Source organism: Patella vulgata, chromosome 3 (assembly GCF_932274485.2).
Source record: "Patella vulgata chromosome 3, xgPatVulg1.2, whole genome shotgun sequence".
Taxonomy (NCBI): domain Eukaryota; kingdom Metazoa; phylum Mollusca; class Gastropoda; family Patellidae; genus Patella; species Patella vulgata.
In genome coordinates, this window is record NC_065881.2 from 52943679 (window position 1) to 52964419 (window position 20741).

Genomic DNA, 20741 nt, shown 5'->3' on the forward strand with positions numbered 1-20741 from the left:
GCAATCAAACTGATTATCATTCAACTATACATTATCAGATAGAATCTAAGTTATCTTGTCCCAAAGCATCAACCAATGAAATTGCTTTGCTCTGCTTAGCTTTAGCTCGAAATGTTAATCATTGAACTCAGTCAAGACATTCACCAAATGAACATTTATATCAAGTTTAAACATTCTACCTCAATTAAAAGCAGAGTTGTTATGTTCCAAAGCCTTGACCAATCAAATTGTTTATCGCTCCTTAGCCTAAGCAGAAAATTCTCATTATTGAAATTAGTCAAGGTATTGATGTAACGAAACTATACACCAAGTTTCATCACTCTTACTTAATCAGAACTAAAGTCATCATGTCCCAAAGCATCAACCAATCAAATTTCTTATCTCTGCTTACACAAAGCAGAAAATGCTCATCTTCGAACTCCATAAAGGCATTGACCTAATAAACACCTACACCAAGTATGAACATTCTAGCTCAATTAGAAAGAGAGTTATTGTGTTACAAAGTCTTGGCCAATCAAATTGATTATTGCCCTGCTTACTCTTAGCAGAAAATGCTCATTATCGAACTTAGTCAAGGTATAGATGTAATGAAACTATACACTATATCACTCTCACTTAATTAGAACTAAAGTTATTGTCTCCCAATGCATCAACCAATCAAATTGCTTATCTCTGCTTACCCTAAGCAGAAAATGTTCATCTTCGAACTCCATCAAGGTATTCACCTAATAAACAGACCAGACCAGACCAGAATAGTTATGTAAGCATAGTATTACCAGAGCCATAAAGGCGGATAAAAAAAAATAAAGAATAAGAATATTGCCATGTCTAAGAGAATTGAAATGAAATGAAATGAAATGAAATGAAATGGGGTTTAATGTCCGACTGGGCTAATGAAGCCGAGCAAAGGTATAAAGTGTGACATGAGGGAAATTTTGCCCATACAGCAGCGTTACAGCCTACTGTTATTTCAAACTCTATCATAGGTTCTTTTACATACACTCCCAACATGTACACGGGACCTTGTTTTTTCTTCCCAATTGTTTAAAATTGATCAAGAGACACAACTCTACAATTAATTATCAGAAATAAATGAAAATCAAAGGCATTTCAATTAAAAAAAAATACGATTGGATACCTACAACATCTAGAGTTTCTGCAGAAAAGAATGAACAGCGGACTGACGGCATAGGTGATGACAAGATATGACTAAATTTTAATAAGGGCATACATTACAACAAACAAAATATGGTTTTGTTATTTATATTGATTGTAAATTCCAGTCTGAGCACAACATTTAACAAACATTAATAATATAAAGATTGTATTAAAGTGAAATGTAAATAGATGCACTTTAACAATATATTATACATCATGATTCATTCACAAACAATGCATTACAATAACTTAATTTATATGTAAAATAATTTCAAATTGATATTTGGTTATCTAAAACCACACTAAAAATACATGTATCATACATCTGTAAACGAAATGCAATGCCATAATATAATATTATCTGCCTTGATTTATTTACAACAGATGGTTGACAGGTAAATTCTTTATCTAATCATTTGCCTAAAACTGCAAAAGAATTAAAGAGGCATTATTCAAGAGCTAAATCTGCCAATTGCAGGTTTTTCTGTATGTCTTAAATGTTATATCAGACATTTATTAACATGACAAGACCATAATCTACCTTCTAGGCCATCAGATGGCTCTGATTTTAAGTAGATTAAGATGGTTCGACCATTTAATGATTCAATTTAAAAATGGAGAAGCAAGGCCAAGTCTTGATTGACTAGTACGATGGTTACAATAATAAACAATCAATGCACACATCTTGTTTGAACAAACATGATAACTTTGCTCGGGATAAAGTAATTTGAATGAAATTTTCAATATATTCATTTTGCATAATTATCTATTTTTGAACTATTACAGTCTTTTAAAATAGAAAATATATTATTATACAGTATCATTTTATTTTATATCAAAACCATACTCAATTATGTATAAGTATTTACAATAGTGACATTTATTTCAAACCTTTGAGCATGATTTTAGCAATATAGGAATCCCTTGCAAAATAAAATATTGTAAAGTTGAATATCAAACAGATATATCAGTCTGAAAAACGTTTGATTCCATTCAGTATTTACAAAGATATATGATGAACTGAAATTTCATCATCTATGGTATGTTGCCCACCACCGTCTTTGTTTTTACAAAAACTAATAGATTGGCCTGTTTTTAATCCGATTGAATCCAAGTTGAAAGATTATCTAGCATCCATATTTTGATTTCATAATTCTTGAATAATAAATCTAAGTACATATTAGTGTTGATTAAGCCGTGAGAAATTTGATATTTTGAGGTTTATGGGTAATTAACATATTCAATTTTATTGCAGTAAAACTGAAAAATCAAACATTCAAACCTTACATTTACAATACATGTACTTAAAGATACCTTCCTGTGTATAAACTGTGCGATTTGATGATATATTCGGACTAAATAAATGTTCAAACTAATTAATATATCAAAAATTTGCTCCAAATACATCTCAAAACCCCAAGCTATAAAAAAAAATCTATTTTTAGAAGTCATATTTGTCAACTCACTTGATTGAGGGAGGGCCCATTTTTCAAAATGTATTTGTCATTACTTACTGTCCATTTACCATACATATTGAGGCCCAAGTAAATTCTTGAATTATTTTCTGCCAACTTCTCTTTCTGTTGTTATACGTTTACACCCCTCAATGTTCCCAAAACCGCCTAACCATTCAATCAAGAAATAACAACCGCTCCCCAAGTCAAGCTGGCAGACAATAAGCCGTCGGGTTGCCAGTTTGTGACACCCTGACATTTTTGCTCAGTATTTGCCCCATGGGTGTTTTTTTTGGGTAATCCAGTATTTTTCTAGTAAGATTGGGCATCTATACTTCCATACCAAATTTGCCATACTTTTATTGGAAATAACCACCTGATAAATACTTTCGCGAGAATGTATGTTTAGAAACATTTATCTATTTTAATTAACATAACACAGAACAGTGGTAGTGTAAATATTCAAGTTCAACTGCCAGGTACTATGCTGGAACTGCTCCCTGTAGCATAACCAGTAGGTGAAAATCTTGGAACACTTGGCAAGTTAAGATCTGAAACAAAAGCATCCAAACGATTATAGTTAAACAGTATTCAAGTTATTCTATTGCGCCCTGAGGAGAACATTAAGATCTGATTTTGTGTAACAATAAAAACTCTGATATTCAGAGAGCAATCTGATTAAAATCACAGAGCATAATTCTATGGTATACAGTAGTTAATACTGTTTATTACTAAGCAACGTTTCTACTAGGTATCTTTGTCATCAACCAAATGATAAAATGTATATAGTTTATAAAAATCACATTGATGAAAAGTAAAATAAAGGTTAGATTACAACATAGTGTAAAAATCAAAATCAGAGGATAAAAACTGAAATGATATTGCAATCTAAAGCAAATTATTAATAAATATGTAAATATTTTGAATTCTAATAGAGTATCTTATGAATGAAAAGTATCTTATTGTATAATATGATAAAACATCCTTCATGATATGTAGTGCATCTTTAAACATAAAGATTTATCAAACTAAAATACAAACCTGCTGTTGTAGAAGAAGTTGAATCATCAATTTCTGTAATAGGTTTATCTTCTAATAACATATTTTCTAATTCACTTTCTAGATCAGCAATAGTAGTATCTCCCATAGTTACCTCCCCTCGTGATAGAGTCTGGTTTATCTCCTCTTGATCTTCAAGCAACTTATGGAGAAAAAGAAATAAATTCTCTTATGTATATTTAAACTACCGTAATGTTTTAAACTAAGTGCAAGTAAGAATATTTTCAACTAGTAGCAGTGAAAAGGTTAGGAAGATTTGTTCTATTTATACAAAAACAATTCTTTCTTCTAAATATCACGTTTAAAAAAATCCTTATGAGCATAATTAAATGATAATTAAATGTCACTAAGCAGCAGGAATAGATACTAAATAAGCTGAAACATAATGATGTTTTACCTCTTGTATATTATCCATAACATTATCAACTTTATTAATATCAATATCTTTACCAGCAGCTTTAAGAGCAGACACACCCGATTCATACGCTTTTATAACCTACAAAATAAACATAACATATTTTAAAGATACATCATTCAAGAGCTAAATTTCCCTATTGCAGGTCTTTCTTTAGGCCTTAAATGTTATATCAATTATGAATTAGACATTTATTGACATGACAAGACCATAATCAACTCTCTAGGTCATCGGATAACTCTGATTTTAAATAGAGGAGAACCGCTTGGCCATTTAATGATATATACATATCTTGTGAAAACTGCAATCACGGAATAAAGTAATTTGAATGAAAATTTTAATCTATTCATTTTGCATTATCTATTTTTCTCATTTCATTTCATTGCATTTCTATTTTTGAACTATTGTAGCGAGAACGGCCAGCTCCATCTAAATCTTACATATTGCCTCTTTAAGTTTCTTTGTTTACCTGCAACTCAAAATTTGAAAACCATCTTATTAAACTACATGTAATATGTATCTCAAAAAAGACATATATTTCATAGATAGATTGCCAGGCAGCAAAACATGTGTCCGGTCAGTCAACAAGGGTTGTCAAATATTTTTTTCTTTTGTAAGAACAATGTAATGAAAACATTTACAACACATGAAAATCTGATTTCGCAAACCCATTATGTAATTATCAGAAATCATTAGAATTTGTTTCAATTGTTTTTCTCATGACCTTAAATACTGTGTATAACTTTACATGTCATTAACTTTAGCCTCTAGAGCATCCACAAGATATTTCAAAGATATCAAGGGTCATCATAGCTCTGACAGTAATTATCGGAAATCGGTGAAAATCAATAGGATTCTTATTCTTATGACCGTAAACACTGTTGAAATGTAAAGTTAATCAGATATTAACTTTAGCCGACAGACGGACAGACGAGGGAGACATTAATATACGATCATCTGATGGCAGAGATATAAACGAATTAAAAGAAACAATCGCCACATAATGATTTAATTTAAAGATAGCACTAGGGACCGGGTATCATTCAGATTTGATGAAAAAAGGAAAGAAACTGAGCTTAACATCTATAATCTAATACACATATTCAGTTAATAGATTGCCATGCAGAAAGTGTTAAATACCATCAAGATTCATCAAATAACGCCCAGTTTGTGCTACCGTTTAGTTTAAGAAACACCATTTAGTTTTGACATTGGTCATCTAGTTTATGACCATTTAGTTTAGTTTTGATATTGGTCATCCAGTTTATGACCATTTAGTTTCATAAACTAGAAAACTGATGTCAAACTAAACGGTAGCACAAACTGGGCGGTTTTTGATGAATCTTGATGGTATTTAACACTTTCTGCATGGCAATCTATTAACTGAATATGTGTATTAGATTATATACTATTCAAAAAAAGTAGGGGATATTTGATTTTTAAGTGTTATTAAAGTCACCTAATGAAACTGACGAAGAAACAAATGACAAAATGAAATGAAGTTCACATTCATCGATTTATTCCAAATGATCGTTAGACTAAGTAAGGCACAGACTGATCATTATAAGGGTAAAATGATACCCGGGGTCAAACAGCAAAGTTACCACAGCATCACAACCAAGTCAGTAACGGGTAAATCCTCCTCTGTTTGCCAAACAAGCATTGATCCGACGTGGCATACTCCTAATGAGACGTCTAAGGTCATTTTGGTCCAGATTGTCCCATTCCTGTTGCAACGCAGCAGCAAGTTCTTGGACATTGGCAGGACGTTGTTGACGTTGACGTAACCTCTGTCCAAGCATGTCCCAGACATGCTCGATGGGGGAGAGGTCGGGACTCAGTGCGGGCCAAGGTAATGTGGTGATGTTCTGTTGTTGGAGGTAACCTGTAACGATCCTGGCCCTGTGACATCTTGCGTTGTCATCCTGGAAGATGAAACGGCGGCCATGACGTCGTGCGAACGGCACAACATGGGCTGCCAAGATGTTGTCCCGGTAGTACTGGCCTGTAACACGCCCTGCAACAACATGTAAAGCCGTTCTTCCAGCAACAGTGATGCCTCCCCACATCATAACAGAACCACCCCCAAATCGATCATGTCTGATGACGTTAACGTCTTGGAAGCGCTCGTTTCGACGAAGCCACACCCTCCTACGTCTGTCCAAAAAATCAACAGTGAACCTTGACTCATCTGAAAACATCACATTGCTCCAGCGTCGATTATCCCAGTGTTGACGATCCCTACACCAACGACGTCTTGCCTGAATGTGATGATCTCTCAAACAAGCATCACGCGAGGACGTCGGGCGCGAAGGTGACCCCTATGCAGTCGATTCTGAATCGTCTGGCCACTCACTCTCACACCAGTGTCTGTTTGAAGACGAGCGCTGATCTGATTTGCTGTGATGACACGATTTCTCAAGGCCAAGGTACGGATAAATCGATCCTGGGCTTGAGTTGTCGCCCTTGGTCGACCTGAGCGTGGTCTGTCCTGTACAGATTGTGTATCACGGTATCTGGACCATAGCCTGCTTATGACAGACTGAGAAACATTCATCGTCCGCGCCACAACCGCCTGTGTTGTGCCGATCTGTAGCATGCCAAGGGCACGTAACCTTTCATTTTGGGTAAGCCGACGCATATCAAAATTTGTTTTCTGGTCACTAAAACAATTAAACTGATGTTTCCACCCTGGAATTCAATGCCACAATGACTGTAACATTCAAAGTCAGAGTCGTGCAAATCTTGGGTTGGACCCCCATGATGATCCCAAGTATCACTTGCATTCCATGCGATAGCTATTGGTGCGTTTGGGCGTCACATGTAACTGGAAATGTTTCTTCTGTTAGGTTCTATAGTGACTTTTTTCGTAGTCATTTGCATATTTTAGTATTATGCCCCCAAAATCAAATATCCCCTACTTTTTTTGAATAGTATAGATGGTAAGCTCAGTTTCTTTCCTTTTTTTTTATCAAATCTGAATGATACCCGGTCCCTAGTGTAGGTTGCCAGGCAACGAAACATACGCCCACAGCAGCTATATCGTCCGGGCAGTCAACAAGAGTTGTCGCAATTTAATTTTTTCGGTAATGAAACATTTATAATACATTAAAATCTGATTAACCCGTTATATAACGTCCTGGACAACTGCAACTCACCGTGTGTAGGGCGTAATATAACGCCTTGGAGGTATTTTCCCCAACCTATTCTTCGAACATACGATCGCAGCATGTGTAGGACGTTATATTACGCCTGGTCGAGGAAATCTAATTGAAGGGAGACAACTCTATTTACCGTTAGTTTTTAATATGGTTTCAGACTACTATCATTTTTTTTTTCAGGAATAAAAAGGTCCAAAAATGACGTTTTTCGTCAAATTAATTACACAATAGGGGGTAGGGGTGATGATTTTCCGTGATCGTGGAAAAAACGCGGAAATCGCGGAATTGTCCACTCAAAACGGAATTTGAAATCGCACACGGAAAAAGACGGAAAAGCCGATATTTGCCGATACTAAACACAAACTCAAAACAATTTTGCAGTTATCCAAGTATTTCATCTTTTTATTCATAAAAATCGGAAATATTGAAGGATATCGCATGGTTTTGTTACTGTCTATTTTAGTATTAAACTACTTTCATTTCATCATTTAGGAATCATAATTTTACTCGAAACGAAAACCCGTCTTTCATGTATCCCTGTATACAATTACTCTGTAGTTGAACTTGAATTAAACATGGTAATGTATATATATGTCTTAAAAAAAACTTCTGTCACTTCATAAAAGTAAAAATCATTTCATTTACTTCTTATTTTACTGCCGGGCTCGTGACTCGTATTTATCCGCATTAACCATGTGACATCACAAATATGCCGTAGCCTTGTGAATCCAGCCCTTATTCTCGAAGAAACGGTAGTAACTACGAAGATGTCTGGATAAATTGCGACTACAACTAGCAGCTGAGAAAAATGGCTTCGTCTGCTAAAAAGATGAAACGAGCTCACAAGATGTAATTTTCTGTTATTTAATTCGGGAAACAGGTTTGAAGAATAACTAGTCATTGAACATTACATGTCATTCACAATTCAACATTTGTTATCATTGGTTTAAAATGATCCGTTTTGTAATAAAAGGCATTTTAAGATGTTTTATTCATTTATTCTTAAAATAACATTTTATCTCGAAGAAACGGAATATGGTCAGCTCTGAAACGGAAAATAACGGAATTAAAAATACTTAAGGGGGTAGTTAACGTTTTAAAAACTACACAGTTAACAGGTTAAGAGTAACAACTCATTAAGTAATTATCAGAAAACCATTAGAATTTGTTTGGTTTTTATAAAGTTCTGCCCCATGCTAACGTTTAGTATACAAAACTTTTAACATCATGGATTTAGCTGTTCAAGTCAAAAAGATTCATTGAAAATCAATATACTTGACTTAAGACCTTAAACTCTGTGTATCAATCTGAAGTCAATCGGATGATAACTTTAGCCTCTAGAGCGTAACAAGATTTTTCAAAGTGATCATGGGCCATAACTCTGGCAGTAATTATCGGAAATTACTGAAAATCAATAGGCTTCTTCGTCTCATGACCTTAAACACAGTGTATAAATTTAAAGTCAATCGGATATTAACTTTAGCCTCTAAAGCGTCCACAAGATTTTTCAGAGTGATCAAGGGACATAACTCTGACAGTAATTATCGGAAATCGCTGAAAATCAATAGGCTTCTTCGTCTCATGACCTTAAACGCTGGGTATAAATTTAAAGTCAATCGGATATTAACTTTAGCCTCTAGAGTGTCACAAGATTTTTCAAAGTGATCATGGGCCATAACTCTGGCAGTAATTATCAGAAGTCACTGAATATCAATAGGCTTCTTGGTCTCATGACCTTAAACACAGTGTATAAATTTAAAGTTAATCGGATATTAACTTTAGCCTCTAGAGCGCCCACAAGATTTTTCAGAGTGATCAAGGAACATAACTCTGGCAGAAATTATCGGAAATCAATCGGATATTAACTTAAGCCTCTAGAGCATCCACAAGATTTTTCAGAGTGATCAAGGGACATAACTCTGGCAGTAATTATCGGAAATCGCTGAAAATCAATAGGCTTCTTCGTCTCATGACCTTAAACACTGTGTATAAATTTAAAGTCAATCGGCTATTAACTTTGACCTCTAGAGCGTCCACAGGATTTTTTGAAGTGATCAAGGGCCATAACTCTGGCAGTAATTATCAAAAATCGCTGAAAATCAATAGGCTTCTTCGTCTCATGACCTTAAACACAGTGTAGCACATTTCAATGTGGGCGTATAAAGAAGGAGAAGTGTGGTGGAGTCTTGATTAACAAGTAACATTGCTATGATAATTAAAATCTATGAAATAACTTCAAACAGTGATAAGATCGCTCAAAATAAAGTAATTTGAATGAAATATTCAATATACGAGGGCTGGCTGAAAAGTTCTAATCCTATCTGTGAAAGACCTGTACAAAGTTGATGGTTTCCATTTATTTTTCTACATGGTCTCCTTTGAAGTATACACACTTTTGCCAACAATAATGCAAGGTCTGAATGCCGATTAGAAAGACATTTTCTTCAGCCACCCTAACAAAGTCGTTCACAACTGTTATGATGTCATCATTACTAGGAAAATGATGACCGGATAGTTCCTTTTTCATTTTTGAAAATATTATAGCAAAAATGGCCAGCTCTTTATCTAAATTTTACATTAATGCATTTTTAGCATTACAGACTAAGAAATTATGGAAAACATGTAATAGTTATATACCTTGTTTTCAAGGTGTATGGGGAGATACACCGTCTCTTTTTTGAGTGCTCCGAGGCGAAGCCGAGGAGATCTCCATTCAAAAAAGAGACGGTGTATCAAACTATACACCGAGAAAACAAGGTATATAACTGACTTATACTAAATACTTTTTCGAGAAATAGAGATTTTTCTATTTTTCCCAATTTCAAAAGCATTTTTCATTTCACAAATTTATCAAAGTTTCCCATTTAGAGCCCCCCAATTATCTCATCGCAAACGCTTATTTCTACTCAGGTAAATGATGTCAGTACACTGCACATGCATTTCACGTTTTAAATCAGGTCAGGGAAAATGTTCATAACAGGGATATTGATTGGTTGAGAAAAGCAAATGTCATCCAATCATTTTGTACAATAGCCATTTCTTGTTGTTTTGCCAACATCCTGGCTGCGTCGATTGTAGTGGATGGCAGAGGAAAAATACCAATTGCATAGGAATATGGTGACACTTCGAGATCAGTACAACAGATTGGATTTTAACTTTTTTGATAAGCAAGGTACATTTGCTAATTTCCGCACAGATCAATTCATTAACTTCGCGAGGTATTGACATCCACTGACAGACAAAAACAAGAACGGCCATTAAATGAAGACGAGTTGGAATTGTAGAGTTCTCAAGTTTTTAGTGTAGAAAATGCCAATGGATTAATTTATACTAGTAATATATTTGGATTACGTGCTGCGGATGAGCATAAACCGCGACAAAATGTGAAAGTTTTTAGTGTTGAAAATGCCAAGAGATTTTTATTTTACTATTATAAATTTAAAAATTTATAATAGTAAAATATTTGGATTATGTGCTGCGGATTAGCATAAGCCGCGACAAAATGTGAAAGTGCGACAACATGTGAAAGTGCGACTAGATATCAAAATGTAAAGAAATGTGAGACAAAATGTAAGAATATGACTGAGAGTGACGCACATTCGAAAAGTGCTGAGACAGTTGAAAATGATGACTCTTGAAAAGTGGCCGTGTATCGGTGTATACCCTCCCATTTTCATCAAAGAGTCGAGAAAAAGTATGGGTATAAACTTTTATATTAAGAATACCAAGTTTAAAAAAGTCAACAACACAACTGGATCATATTTGAACTAATACATAAAGTAAATTTGATTTAATTAAAAATACATTCCCGAGTACAAACTTTGTGGTTTGATGATATATTTGGACTAAAGACATATTCAAAATAACCAATCTATCAAATATTTGCTTCAATTCCCTCTCAAAACTTTGTATTCGCCGGAGATACCTATAGCTATAAGTAAGCTGTTGTTAGACCCAATGTATTTACTATTTGAGATAAAGTATTCTTACCATTTCATTATTAGCAGCTTCTTGTATTTTAAGTGTCATAGTATGTAGTATATCTAATGAGTTAGTTTTCTGGTCAATAGACTTTTCTATAGCTCTCTTCTTTCTTAATGAATGTATTGCCTGAAATATATTTAAACACATAAACACTACTTATTATGACTAGTTACCAGATCATGCTTTTTTTAATAGGTAGGTAGGAACTTTTTTATTTAGAAAAAAAACTGGGGCAAGGTGATTATTAATTATCCAATATTTTTAGGAGAAATTATTAAACATACATTATGCAAGAGCTAAATCTGCCTATTGCAGGTCTTTCTTTAGGTCTGAAATGTTATCTAAATTATTAATTAGACATTAATAAACTTATCCAGACCATAATCAACTCTCAATGTCACTGCTAGCCTGCGATATTTATTGGATTAGGATCTGATCTGCTGCTCAATGCTCATTCATAATTAAATCAAGAAATGGATAATCGAGACTATGTTTTTCATTATTCCAACTTTAGTAATGATGATCTAGGCTAGGCCCAAAATTCATTCGCTAAATTCTCAGTTTAGAGTGGATCAATTTGACTGAAATTTTCAACAAATTCACTTTACACTATCTAGTTTTGAACTATTATAGTGAGAACTGCCAGCTCTTTATCTAATCTCCCATAATCAGATACATATTAGTTTAGTATAGGGATCAAACAATAATAAAGATGACAACAGGGTAAAAAGAGAGCTAGAAAAGCTAATACTGGTACATTCCTGCCACCGACTTAGGTCATCAACACCAGAAGATTATCCATAATAATGTGCATTTTGGGGGTATTTAACGCTCTCATAATGCTCACCATTTTCTGCCCTCTCTCCCCCTACTTTAGCAAATCTTGCCTATGCTACTAACATATAATTCAAGTTGGATGTTAAATTTTTATTTGTATCTGTGTACCTTTGTCTTTTTTCCTTGTTTTACAAATAATCTAGCTTCTTCTGTATATCTAAAAAAAAACAAAATTTGAAATCAATTTTATCCAAATTATATTAGATAATCATAATATCCAGTCTTCAGTCACATATATTGCTTATATTGTCCAAACATCAATCCAGCAAGTCTGTGCACTGAGGAAATATTCACGTTTTTTTTTCTATTGAAGAACAGAAAAGTCCAAATGTCAAATGCTTAATACAATTGATATCAAATTTTAATTGAAATTTCACAGAACTTATGACTTCAAAATATTTACTGATCAGACTACTGAGAAAAATACAAACCTGTCACATTTCTCAGATAGTATTTCTACTTGTTTTTCCAAATCTTTCTGTACTTTTAAGATTCTAGAAAAAAAACCAGACACCTGAGCAATATAAAATTACAGAGAGAATTCTACACAGGTGTATGGCAAACCCTTTTAATCATATTCTACTCGTTAATGTCATCTCAGTCTGGTTTTCCATTGCTAAAGTGGTGGGAACATTAGCCGAATGATTCGGACGAATCAATCAGCGCCGAATGAGTGGACAAACTAGACGAATCCTTCACTCGATTCACCAGTCGATTGCATCACCTTTCGCGTCACATGATTAATCATGGCAGCGACCATGTCCTCAAACAATCGTGTGACTTCTCTATATGAATTGTGATTAGCTAATGAATTCTACAATCGGGCAAATGCTTCGGTGAAGCGGAAACACTGGGCGAATATAAATTTCATTTACTCGAATATATCAAACATGTTAGATTTGGGCGAATCATTCGGCTGAATGACAGTGGACACACTAGGCGAATTTTGGAGCCGATTGATTCGTCTAGTGTGTCCACCGCTTAATGATACAATACTGACAGGCTGGCACGGAAAGGTATATAGTCATTTGGATTGGATGTAAAATCAATGACCAGTGTACAGTATTGGTTTGCATATAAAAAGAACCTTTGGCAGTTGGAAATCAAAGAAGAGTGGGCAAAAAGCTGCTGACCTACAACATTTCCTTCATAGCACACTGCATGGTAGGGCGTTAGATTCGTTTATTTTGGTCAACAATAGTCTGAAATAGGGCTGCCGATAATTTTTCACAGTTGATTAGCAGTACTGCTAATCAAAAAGTCCAATTTTGCAAAATTGATTAGCAAATTTAAAAATTGATTAGCAGTTTTTCAGTTTGAACATACAACAACTAAATAACAAGATATTACTTTAATTCATAACAAATGATTAGAATTCATTCTTAGATTTTTAGCACTGCTACAGGTAGCTGTGACAGTTTGTGAATGTGATGAGGACTTTTGGTTAGGTCTTATGTCTGATGTCAATTCTTGGCAGTGGCTTCTGCAGCCCCATTTATTTTAACTGTTATTTCTTCGTCAGTAAACAATTTCGTCTGCTTTTTATTGTGTGTTACTATTTTTGTTCAATCGGACACACGAGAAAATTAATGAATAAACTCGATTAACTAGACACAGGCAATATTGTACGTGAATTCTTGCTTTGATTTCCCATTTCACAATACGTTTACATGTATTTATTTTTTTATATTTTATCTATAATACGTGGGGAATACACTGGATTTTTTTTTTTTAAAATTGAATACCGATATAATTACTCGAAATTGACCTGTCTCGCAACATGAGTACTACTTGATTCCCTATTTTCAGTTTAATAGTCCCTATTCATAGAGTTATGTCCCAGTATTACATAGTATAATGGATTGTGTCTGGGTAGTTGGAGAAGAAAATGTCAGACGGAGAATTCAGTTTTGTTCATTAAATTTTATTTGACATTTTATACACTTTGAAAGTGTTGAGAAAGCCTTCTAGTCTTCAAAATGTGGATAAATCTTTGTGTCAATATCCAAAATGCAAATCAAAAACTTTAGATTTTAATTTTTGATTAGCAACAGACAAAATATGTATCCCAAATTGCGCTGTGATACTGCTTGTCGGCAGCCCTAGTCTGAAATCATTTATCATTTTACATAATGTTTGGTCCAAAAATGATTGTGAAATTACTATGAAAACAAAAACGATTAAAGATAATGACCTGTACACGTTCAAATCACTGTCCTGTATTGTTTCAACTGATTTATCACTCTGTTTACAAAACTTAACAAGCTAAAAATACAAAATACACATATTTCATACAAAAATAAATTAGTTTTAAATAAAGAGGATTGTCTTTGCAACTTTTTTACATTCTGTTATCTGTGCTACATTTTTATCTATTTAAGAGGAAAAGGATCTGTAGAATTAGCAGTTGTCTCTGAGATTTCATCATTAGAATCTACTAAGTAGTGTGTTGAAGTATTCCGAAAACCATTCAACAGATTTACTTGTTCAGAAGCTTGGCATGCTAATTTTCTTTCAGATAAAGCATACAGCATGCATTGCTATCCAAATGTTCTCTATATCTCCAGTCAATCAAAATGGAGGTTACTTTCAATAAAGTTATATTGCCATTTCAGTCATCTTTACAGAACGGAGCAAGTCTAATCATGGTTATTCAGTAGGATCCTTCTTCCAAAATTCATTGAGTTATTTTCGTACATAAGATGAATTTATTACAGTATCTATCAACAACATTTTAGAAGCCACATAATCAAATCAATTATTCCAACATTCTAAACAACTTAAAGTCATTCCACGAGAAAACCATGTAGAAGGTGGGAAGGTGGGGGGCAGAAGATCGAGTTCATCTCGAGGGGGGGGGGCTGAAAATTGGCCAAAAAGGGCAAAATTGGCCCAAATCACCCAGAGGCTGTACCTCAATAACGGTGAAATTTTTAGATCTGCCCTTCTGGCCCCAAATTGAACTCGATCAGTCGACTCCACCCCCCCCCCTTCTTCCCGATACTGCACGATTTTGCATGGTTCTCATGGAATGACTCTTAACTATCAAACTTTTTACCATTTTTGATGCATTGTCAGTTTTCACAATATATTTTCCTTTATCTGTTTGTTTATTTAGCCATGTAGATTTTATTGAATTGATATCACTAAATATTTCAGTAGACAAAAAAAAAGCTTATCATATTCTGTTAGTTTTGATTAACATCGAATGACAAATACTAAAGAATATTTGTGTGAGGTTTTCAACTTACTGTATCATTATCACTAGTTTGAGCAATAATTATCTTTTTATCAACTTCTAACTGTCGTAAAACTACATCAAAATCTTGTGTAAATAAATCATGATACTTGTCTTTTAATATCGATAGTTCTATTAGATTATCTGTTGATTCATATTCCACTGTATCATAATGTCTCCTTAACAGTTTCTTACATTTATCCTGTAATAAAGTATAAGAGATAAACTATACATGTAAAGGCCTGTACACACCCATCGATTATATACCTGACATATTGGCCCCAACATTTTGTTGGTTACATTTTTTTAATGTCTGCTATTGGCAGTCAATCCATCACAGACAAACCATTGATGTAGATACAATCTACATGTATTTCCAAATTCACCCATTTATAAGGTCTAGGCAATCAGTCATGAAAAACCAAAATTATCGAGTGGAAACAGATTGAAGGATGAAAACATGTAATACCCAATCCCTTTTTATAAAGGCATAAACCTGTGCCTGCCAGGCAGGATACACCCACATTTTGCAAGAGATGGATAGAGAACAAGCTAAACAAAAAATAATGATTCCTACAATCAAGGGCCATAATTCAGGAAGTTTTGTTCCGATATGCACAAATATCGACAGGAACCAAGATCTTTCGGTTATAAAGATATATTTTAAGTTTGATCAAAATCGGATCAAAATTGTGATTTTCATGAAATTCGAACTCAAACATCATTAGGGGGTAGCAGTGATATATTCAAACGTTTCTTTTAAATCGGATAAAAATTGTGACCTCTAGAGTGACCACAAGCTAAAAACGTGATTTTTCGTACAATCAAGGGCCATAATTCAGGAAGTTACGATCCGATATGCGTGAATTTTGAAAGGAACCAAGATCTTTGGGTTATAAACATGCATTTCAAGTTTCATCAAAATCAGATTTTTTGTACAATCAGGGGCCATAATCCATGAAGTTATGGTCCGATATATGCCAATATCGAAAGGAACCGAGATCTCTGGGAGATAAACCTATATTTTAAGTTTCGTCAAAATCAAATAAAAATTGTGACCTGTAGAGTGTCTACAAACAAATTGTGGACGGACCGGCGGACAGGGGCGACGACAATATACGTCCACATGAAAATGTGGGCGTATAAAAATAGTATCCTAGGGCTGTACTAAAACAGCAAATTTGGACTCCATTGATACTTTCATAATACCCAAGGGCTTTCCTATAATACTGACACCTGCTTTATACTGAAGTGTAATAATATTACAAAGTACTTTAGCCTTTGACTAGTACATGTATATGGATGTTTCATATAAAAAAAGAGAGGTTTTTCTTTTTTACATTATTAAGATATCTAATGAGCAGACTGAGGTTTCTTAAATGACGACAACCAAACCCAAACTTGGATATGTGCCCATATAGCAGGTCTGATGACACAACAACAAAAAATTCAATCGTGTAACAGATCAATCTTGTTCAAATTTGAACTCATCAGAGATCTTATACATGGTTGTCACAAACCCAGTTTCAATAATATTGGTCAAAAAAATGAATACGCTATGGAAAGAAGTGGAGGAGTGACTACACATTTTAATCTTTCAGTCAAGTGTTTCCAGTCTATTTCAGATTCATTAAGATTATTTCATTCCAGAAGTAATGTATATAAATACGTCTTTAACCTGTAACAAATCTGGTATATAAAATAGTTTTTCTGTGTTTTCTTTATTTCCACCAAGGAGACCTAAACTCCATGATACAGGTTTCTTCATTACATTATAACCCCATGATAACCAACCAGTAGAACTAGCTTCAATATCAGATATATTACGTAATCTTTTTAACCTGTAAAACACATCATTTAATATATTAGCATTGCATTAGGTAAATAAATGAATTCTAAAATTGGAGATCTAAGTGTAAAAAATAACCAAATAACACTCTTATTTCTCAGTCTGTGAAAACAATGTTGACCTTGTTTATTTCTGAATCTTGATTTAAAAAAACCAAAACAGCTGGGTTATCTATGACAGGTCAACAGTTTATCCTATTCAAAACAATAATATCCATTGTCTAAAATATTATTTGTTTACTAGAAGAAATTGTAAGCATAAAGGAAAATCTTATACATGTAGATCAAAAGATATTGTTTGAAATTAGCATCTTTTATGTCAAAAAATGTCATGAGACTTGTGTATTATTGTTAAAAAAAACAACCTAATTCATTGAAGATTATTATTCAGTTCTGTTATATCCTTGACATTTTTATGACTTGTGCTTAAATTATCTAACAAGATTAACCTTATGACTTAGTAGATTTAACAGAGAGCGGTATAATCCCCTACTTTATTGTTTTACTCACACATTCAACTTTTATTAAAGAAAGCTATAAATTCTTCAATGATTTGGTATGATTTATTGAGGTTAACATGTAACAAATATTTTCTCTTGCTAAGAGAAAAAAACCCTCAACAACCATTTTTTTTTCTGTTAAACTAATGTTAACAAGTTTATGTGGTCTTATCATTTTTAATCATCTCTATTGTAACTCTGACTTAGTCAATCAATTGAACTCAACACTCCTTTATGTAATTTGAATCATCTGTTCTTTTTTTATTTAAAATGTGTGATTAATCTTATTAGCTAATTTTGATTGATATAAAAATAATTTGAAGGACTACTATGCAATGTGCAGTTTCTTACTCTTTCAGTCTTTGTCAGTTAGTGGGCGAACCCTGATGGTTTCTAAACATAAGAATCAAACATAAGAATCAATCTTTCTAAAGAAATGTTTCGAAGATTCAAATCAATACAAACAGATAGGTTGCCAGGCAACGAAACATACGCCCACAAGCTAAATCGTTTGGGTAGTCAACAAGAGTTGTCGCATATTTTTACTTTTGTCGGTAATGAAACATTCACAATCTGATTAAAACACAGATCTTATTTCGTTTCGTTTTTTTATAGTTCAAAATTTTGTTTTTCTTGTCTTTACTAAAATCAATCTGATTAAAACACAGATCCAATTTCGTTTCGTTTTTATAGTTCAAAATTTCGATTTTACTTGTCTTTACTACACTTGGATCTGGAAGTGTTGTTATTTAACTCGTGTTCTGCTTGAAATGAGGGGTCAGCCAATCAAATGGTCTGTCGAATCGAGCGGCAATAGAAATCAAAACAAAGCAAAAGTAGATAAAAAATACATGGCGGTCGCTAATCGGTTAATCGAATGACTGACGTAATCGGGTCAAATGTCGCTTGCTTGGTACATGACGTCATAGAACGTGAACTCCAACTATAACTATAACTTGTTAGATCTACATGTAGTGTAGACCATCGAAAGTATAAAAAATGAAACGAAATATAGATCTGTATTTTAATTAGATTGTACTAAAATAGGATCTGGAAGAGTTGTTCTATTACCGGCATTTTGGTTGAAGTGAGGGATTAGCGAATGAAACGGTCTGTTATGGCGAGTTCTTGGCATGCCATGCACGGATCGAATAATCTATGACTGACGTTATAGGGTCAAAGCCGTGCATATGACCTCTGACGCAACCTTCCAGTACAATCTGTCAGATCTTCATGTAGTGTAGGCCATCGAAAGTATTAAAAAAAACGAAACGAAATATAGATCTGTATTTTAATAAGATTGGAAATATTCATAATACACTAAAATCTGATTTAAGAGTAACAACTCATTAAGTAATTATCAGAAAATCATTAGAATTTATTTGGCCCATAGATTTAGCTGTTCAAGTTATGAAAAATCATTGAAAATTAATATACTTGTTCGTCTCAAGACCTTTTAACCTCTATGTATCAATTTAAAGTCAATCGAAATGATAGGCGTAAACATGGTATATAAATATGAAATCAATCAGATGATAACTATGGTCTCTGAAGCATCTACAAATTTTTCAAAGTGATCAAGGGCCATAACTCGGACAGTAATTTTCGGAAATCGTTGAAAATCAATAGGATTCTTCGTCTCATGACCTTAAACACTGTGTATAAATTTAACTTCAAGTCAATAAGATATTAACTCTAGCCTCTAGAATGTCCACAAGCAATTATGGATGCCGAACCAACAGGCGGATGGACGAGGGTCGGGGGCGATGAGAATATTATGACCACATTTCAATGTGGGCATATAAAAAGTTAAATATTATTCTTGGAAGTAATTTTAAAGCTTTTTTAAAATATGATTTCCAATAAGTAGCCGATCAGATATTTGTTTTACACATATAAGTCAGCATAAGATAGGCATATAAACTGAAAAAAATGTCTTCAGTTCAAACAAACATTGAATAACATATCATTTGCCTTGGCTTGGGTGTTTGGGTAGCTATGAGAACGTAACTAAAAACGCTGAGATATACTGATGTGCTTGTTTTTAGCTACGATTGGATGCCTTAAGTTCCAAGTGGCAAACTCAAATTTCTTTATTAATATGTACCTTCTTAAAAATAAGTTAATTTTATACTATTAGTACTTATTACACATACACAGTCCAATCTACTGAAACAACATTCATTTATCAGCAAATATTGACAATAAAGTAAATCAAGCGTTGTTTTTATCAAAATTGATTCGGACATTCATAATTACGCTGTATTACTACTGCGCGACTCTGATCAGATGGGTACTTTGAATTGATTGCCTATTGCACACGAGGCCCCGCCTTTATGTGTTACAGACGTAAATTTAAAATGTCTGAAAAAGCAATCTACTGTCGCTTCGATTTAAAAAGAGGGGATTTGTACCCGTTTCAGGTAGGATTATATGCTTAATTGTAGTTGGGTGTGGCAGAAATATTATAAATAACAATAACCAATCGTTTTTTTGATTAAAAATATTGTCAATTTTGTTTACAAATGCCGGGTGCGAATCGCTCCCGCATGTGCTACATTGAAGGTAATGGCATCATCTCTTATCTCGAAACAGGGAGGGTTGAGAGATTAAGGTTTGTTATCTAGTGTTTGGGTAGTCTGGTAGAATTTACAAAACCATTGGAATGCACCTTGTCATTTCCTGAACAACTAAATCCAAACATTTAGGTGTCTTCCCCTTTCTTTCAAACTGAGTGGGTAAATCATCTAAACTGACAACACATGAATTATTCTTTTTACATCTATCTGTGATAAGATTCATCCAAAAATTCATTTTTTTATTCCAGGAATGGGGGTTCAATGACTTGTCCCTGAAAGCTGCAAATAAAACAGTCATTCGCTGGTCATCTTGCCATTCTGGTGGAAAACTATCATCACTAGACATTATGTCAAGACCGTTTTCCAGTAACTAGTTTAGCAACCCTGTTTGTCTTCTTTGAAAAAAAAAAAATGACCGTTCTAAACAACAAAACAAGTTTATCAGCATCCCTTTTTTAGTTTCGTTTTTGTCTGAATGGATTAACCGGAAGTCACGTTGGCTAACGTC

The 20741-nt window shown here is 33.8% G+C and overlaps 1 protein-coding gene across 1 annotated transcript; it reads right to left on the reverse strand.

Moving 5' to 3' along the window:
- Positions 1-1227: 1227 nt before the first annotated feature.
- LOC126815643 (charged multivesicular body protein 7) lies at positions 1228-20720 on the reverse strand. Its single transcript, XM_050541396.2, has 10 exons — positions 20326-20720; positions 16985-17147; positions 15320-15508; positions 14263-14333; positions 12500-12562; positions 12177-12225; positions 11238-11357; positions 4069-4167; positions 3654-3813; positions 1228-3163 (listed from the first exon to the last, which is right to left on the reverse strand). The coding sequence occupies exons 1-10, from the start codon at positions 20577-20579 to the stop codon at positions 3081-3083; spliced, it is 1251 nt and encodes a 416-aa protein (XP_050397353.1). The 5' UTR covers positions 20580-20720; the 3' UTR covers positions 1228-3080.
- Between the last annotated feature and the right edge of the window lie 21 nt (positions 20721-20741).

Coding starts and splice junctions, on each gene's coding strand:
- LOC126815643 (XM_050541396.2), bottom strand. CDS start 20,579: ATGTCTAGTGATGATAGTTTTCCACCAGAATGGCAAGATGACCAGCGA. Junction 11,358..12,176: donor AACAAGGAAAAAAGACAAAG/GTACACAGATAC, acceptor AATATATTTCAG/GCAATACATTCATTAAGAAA. Junction 3,814..4,068: donor TTATGGATAATATACAAGAG/GTAAAACATCAT, acceptor TTTCTCCATAAG/TTGCTTGAAGATCAAGAGGA.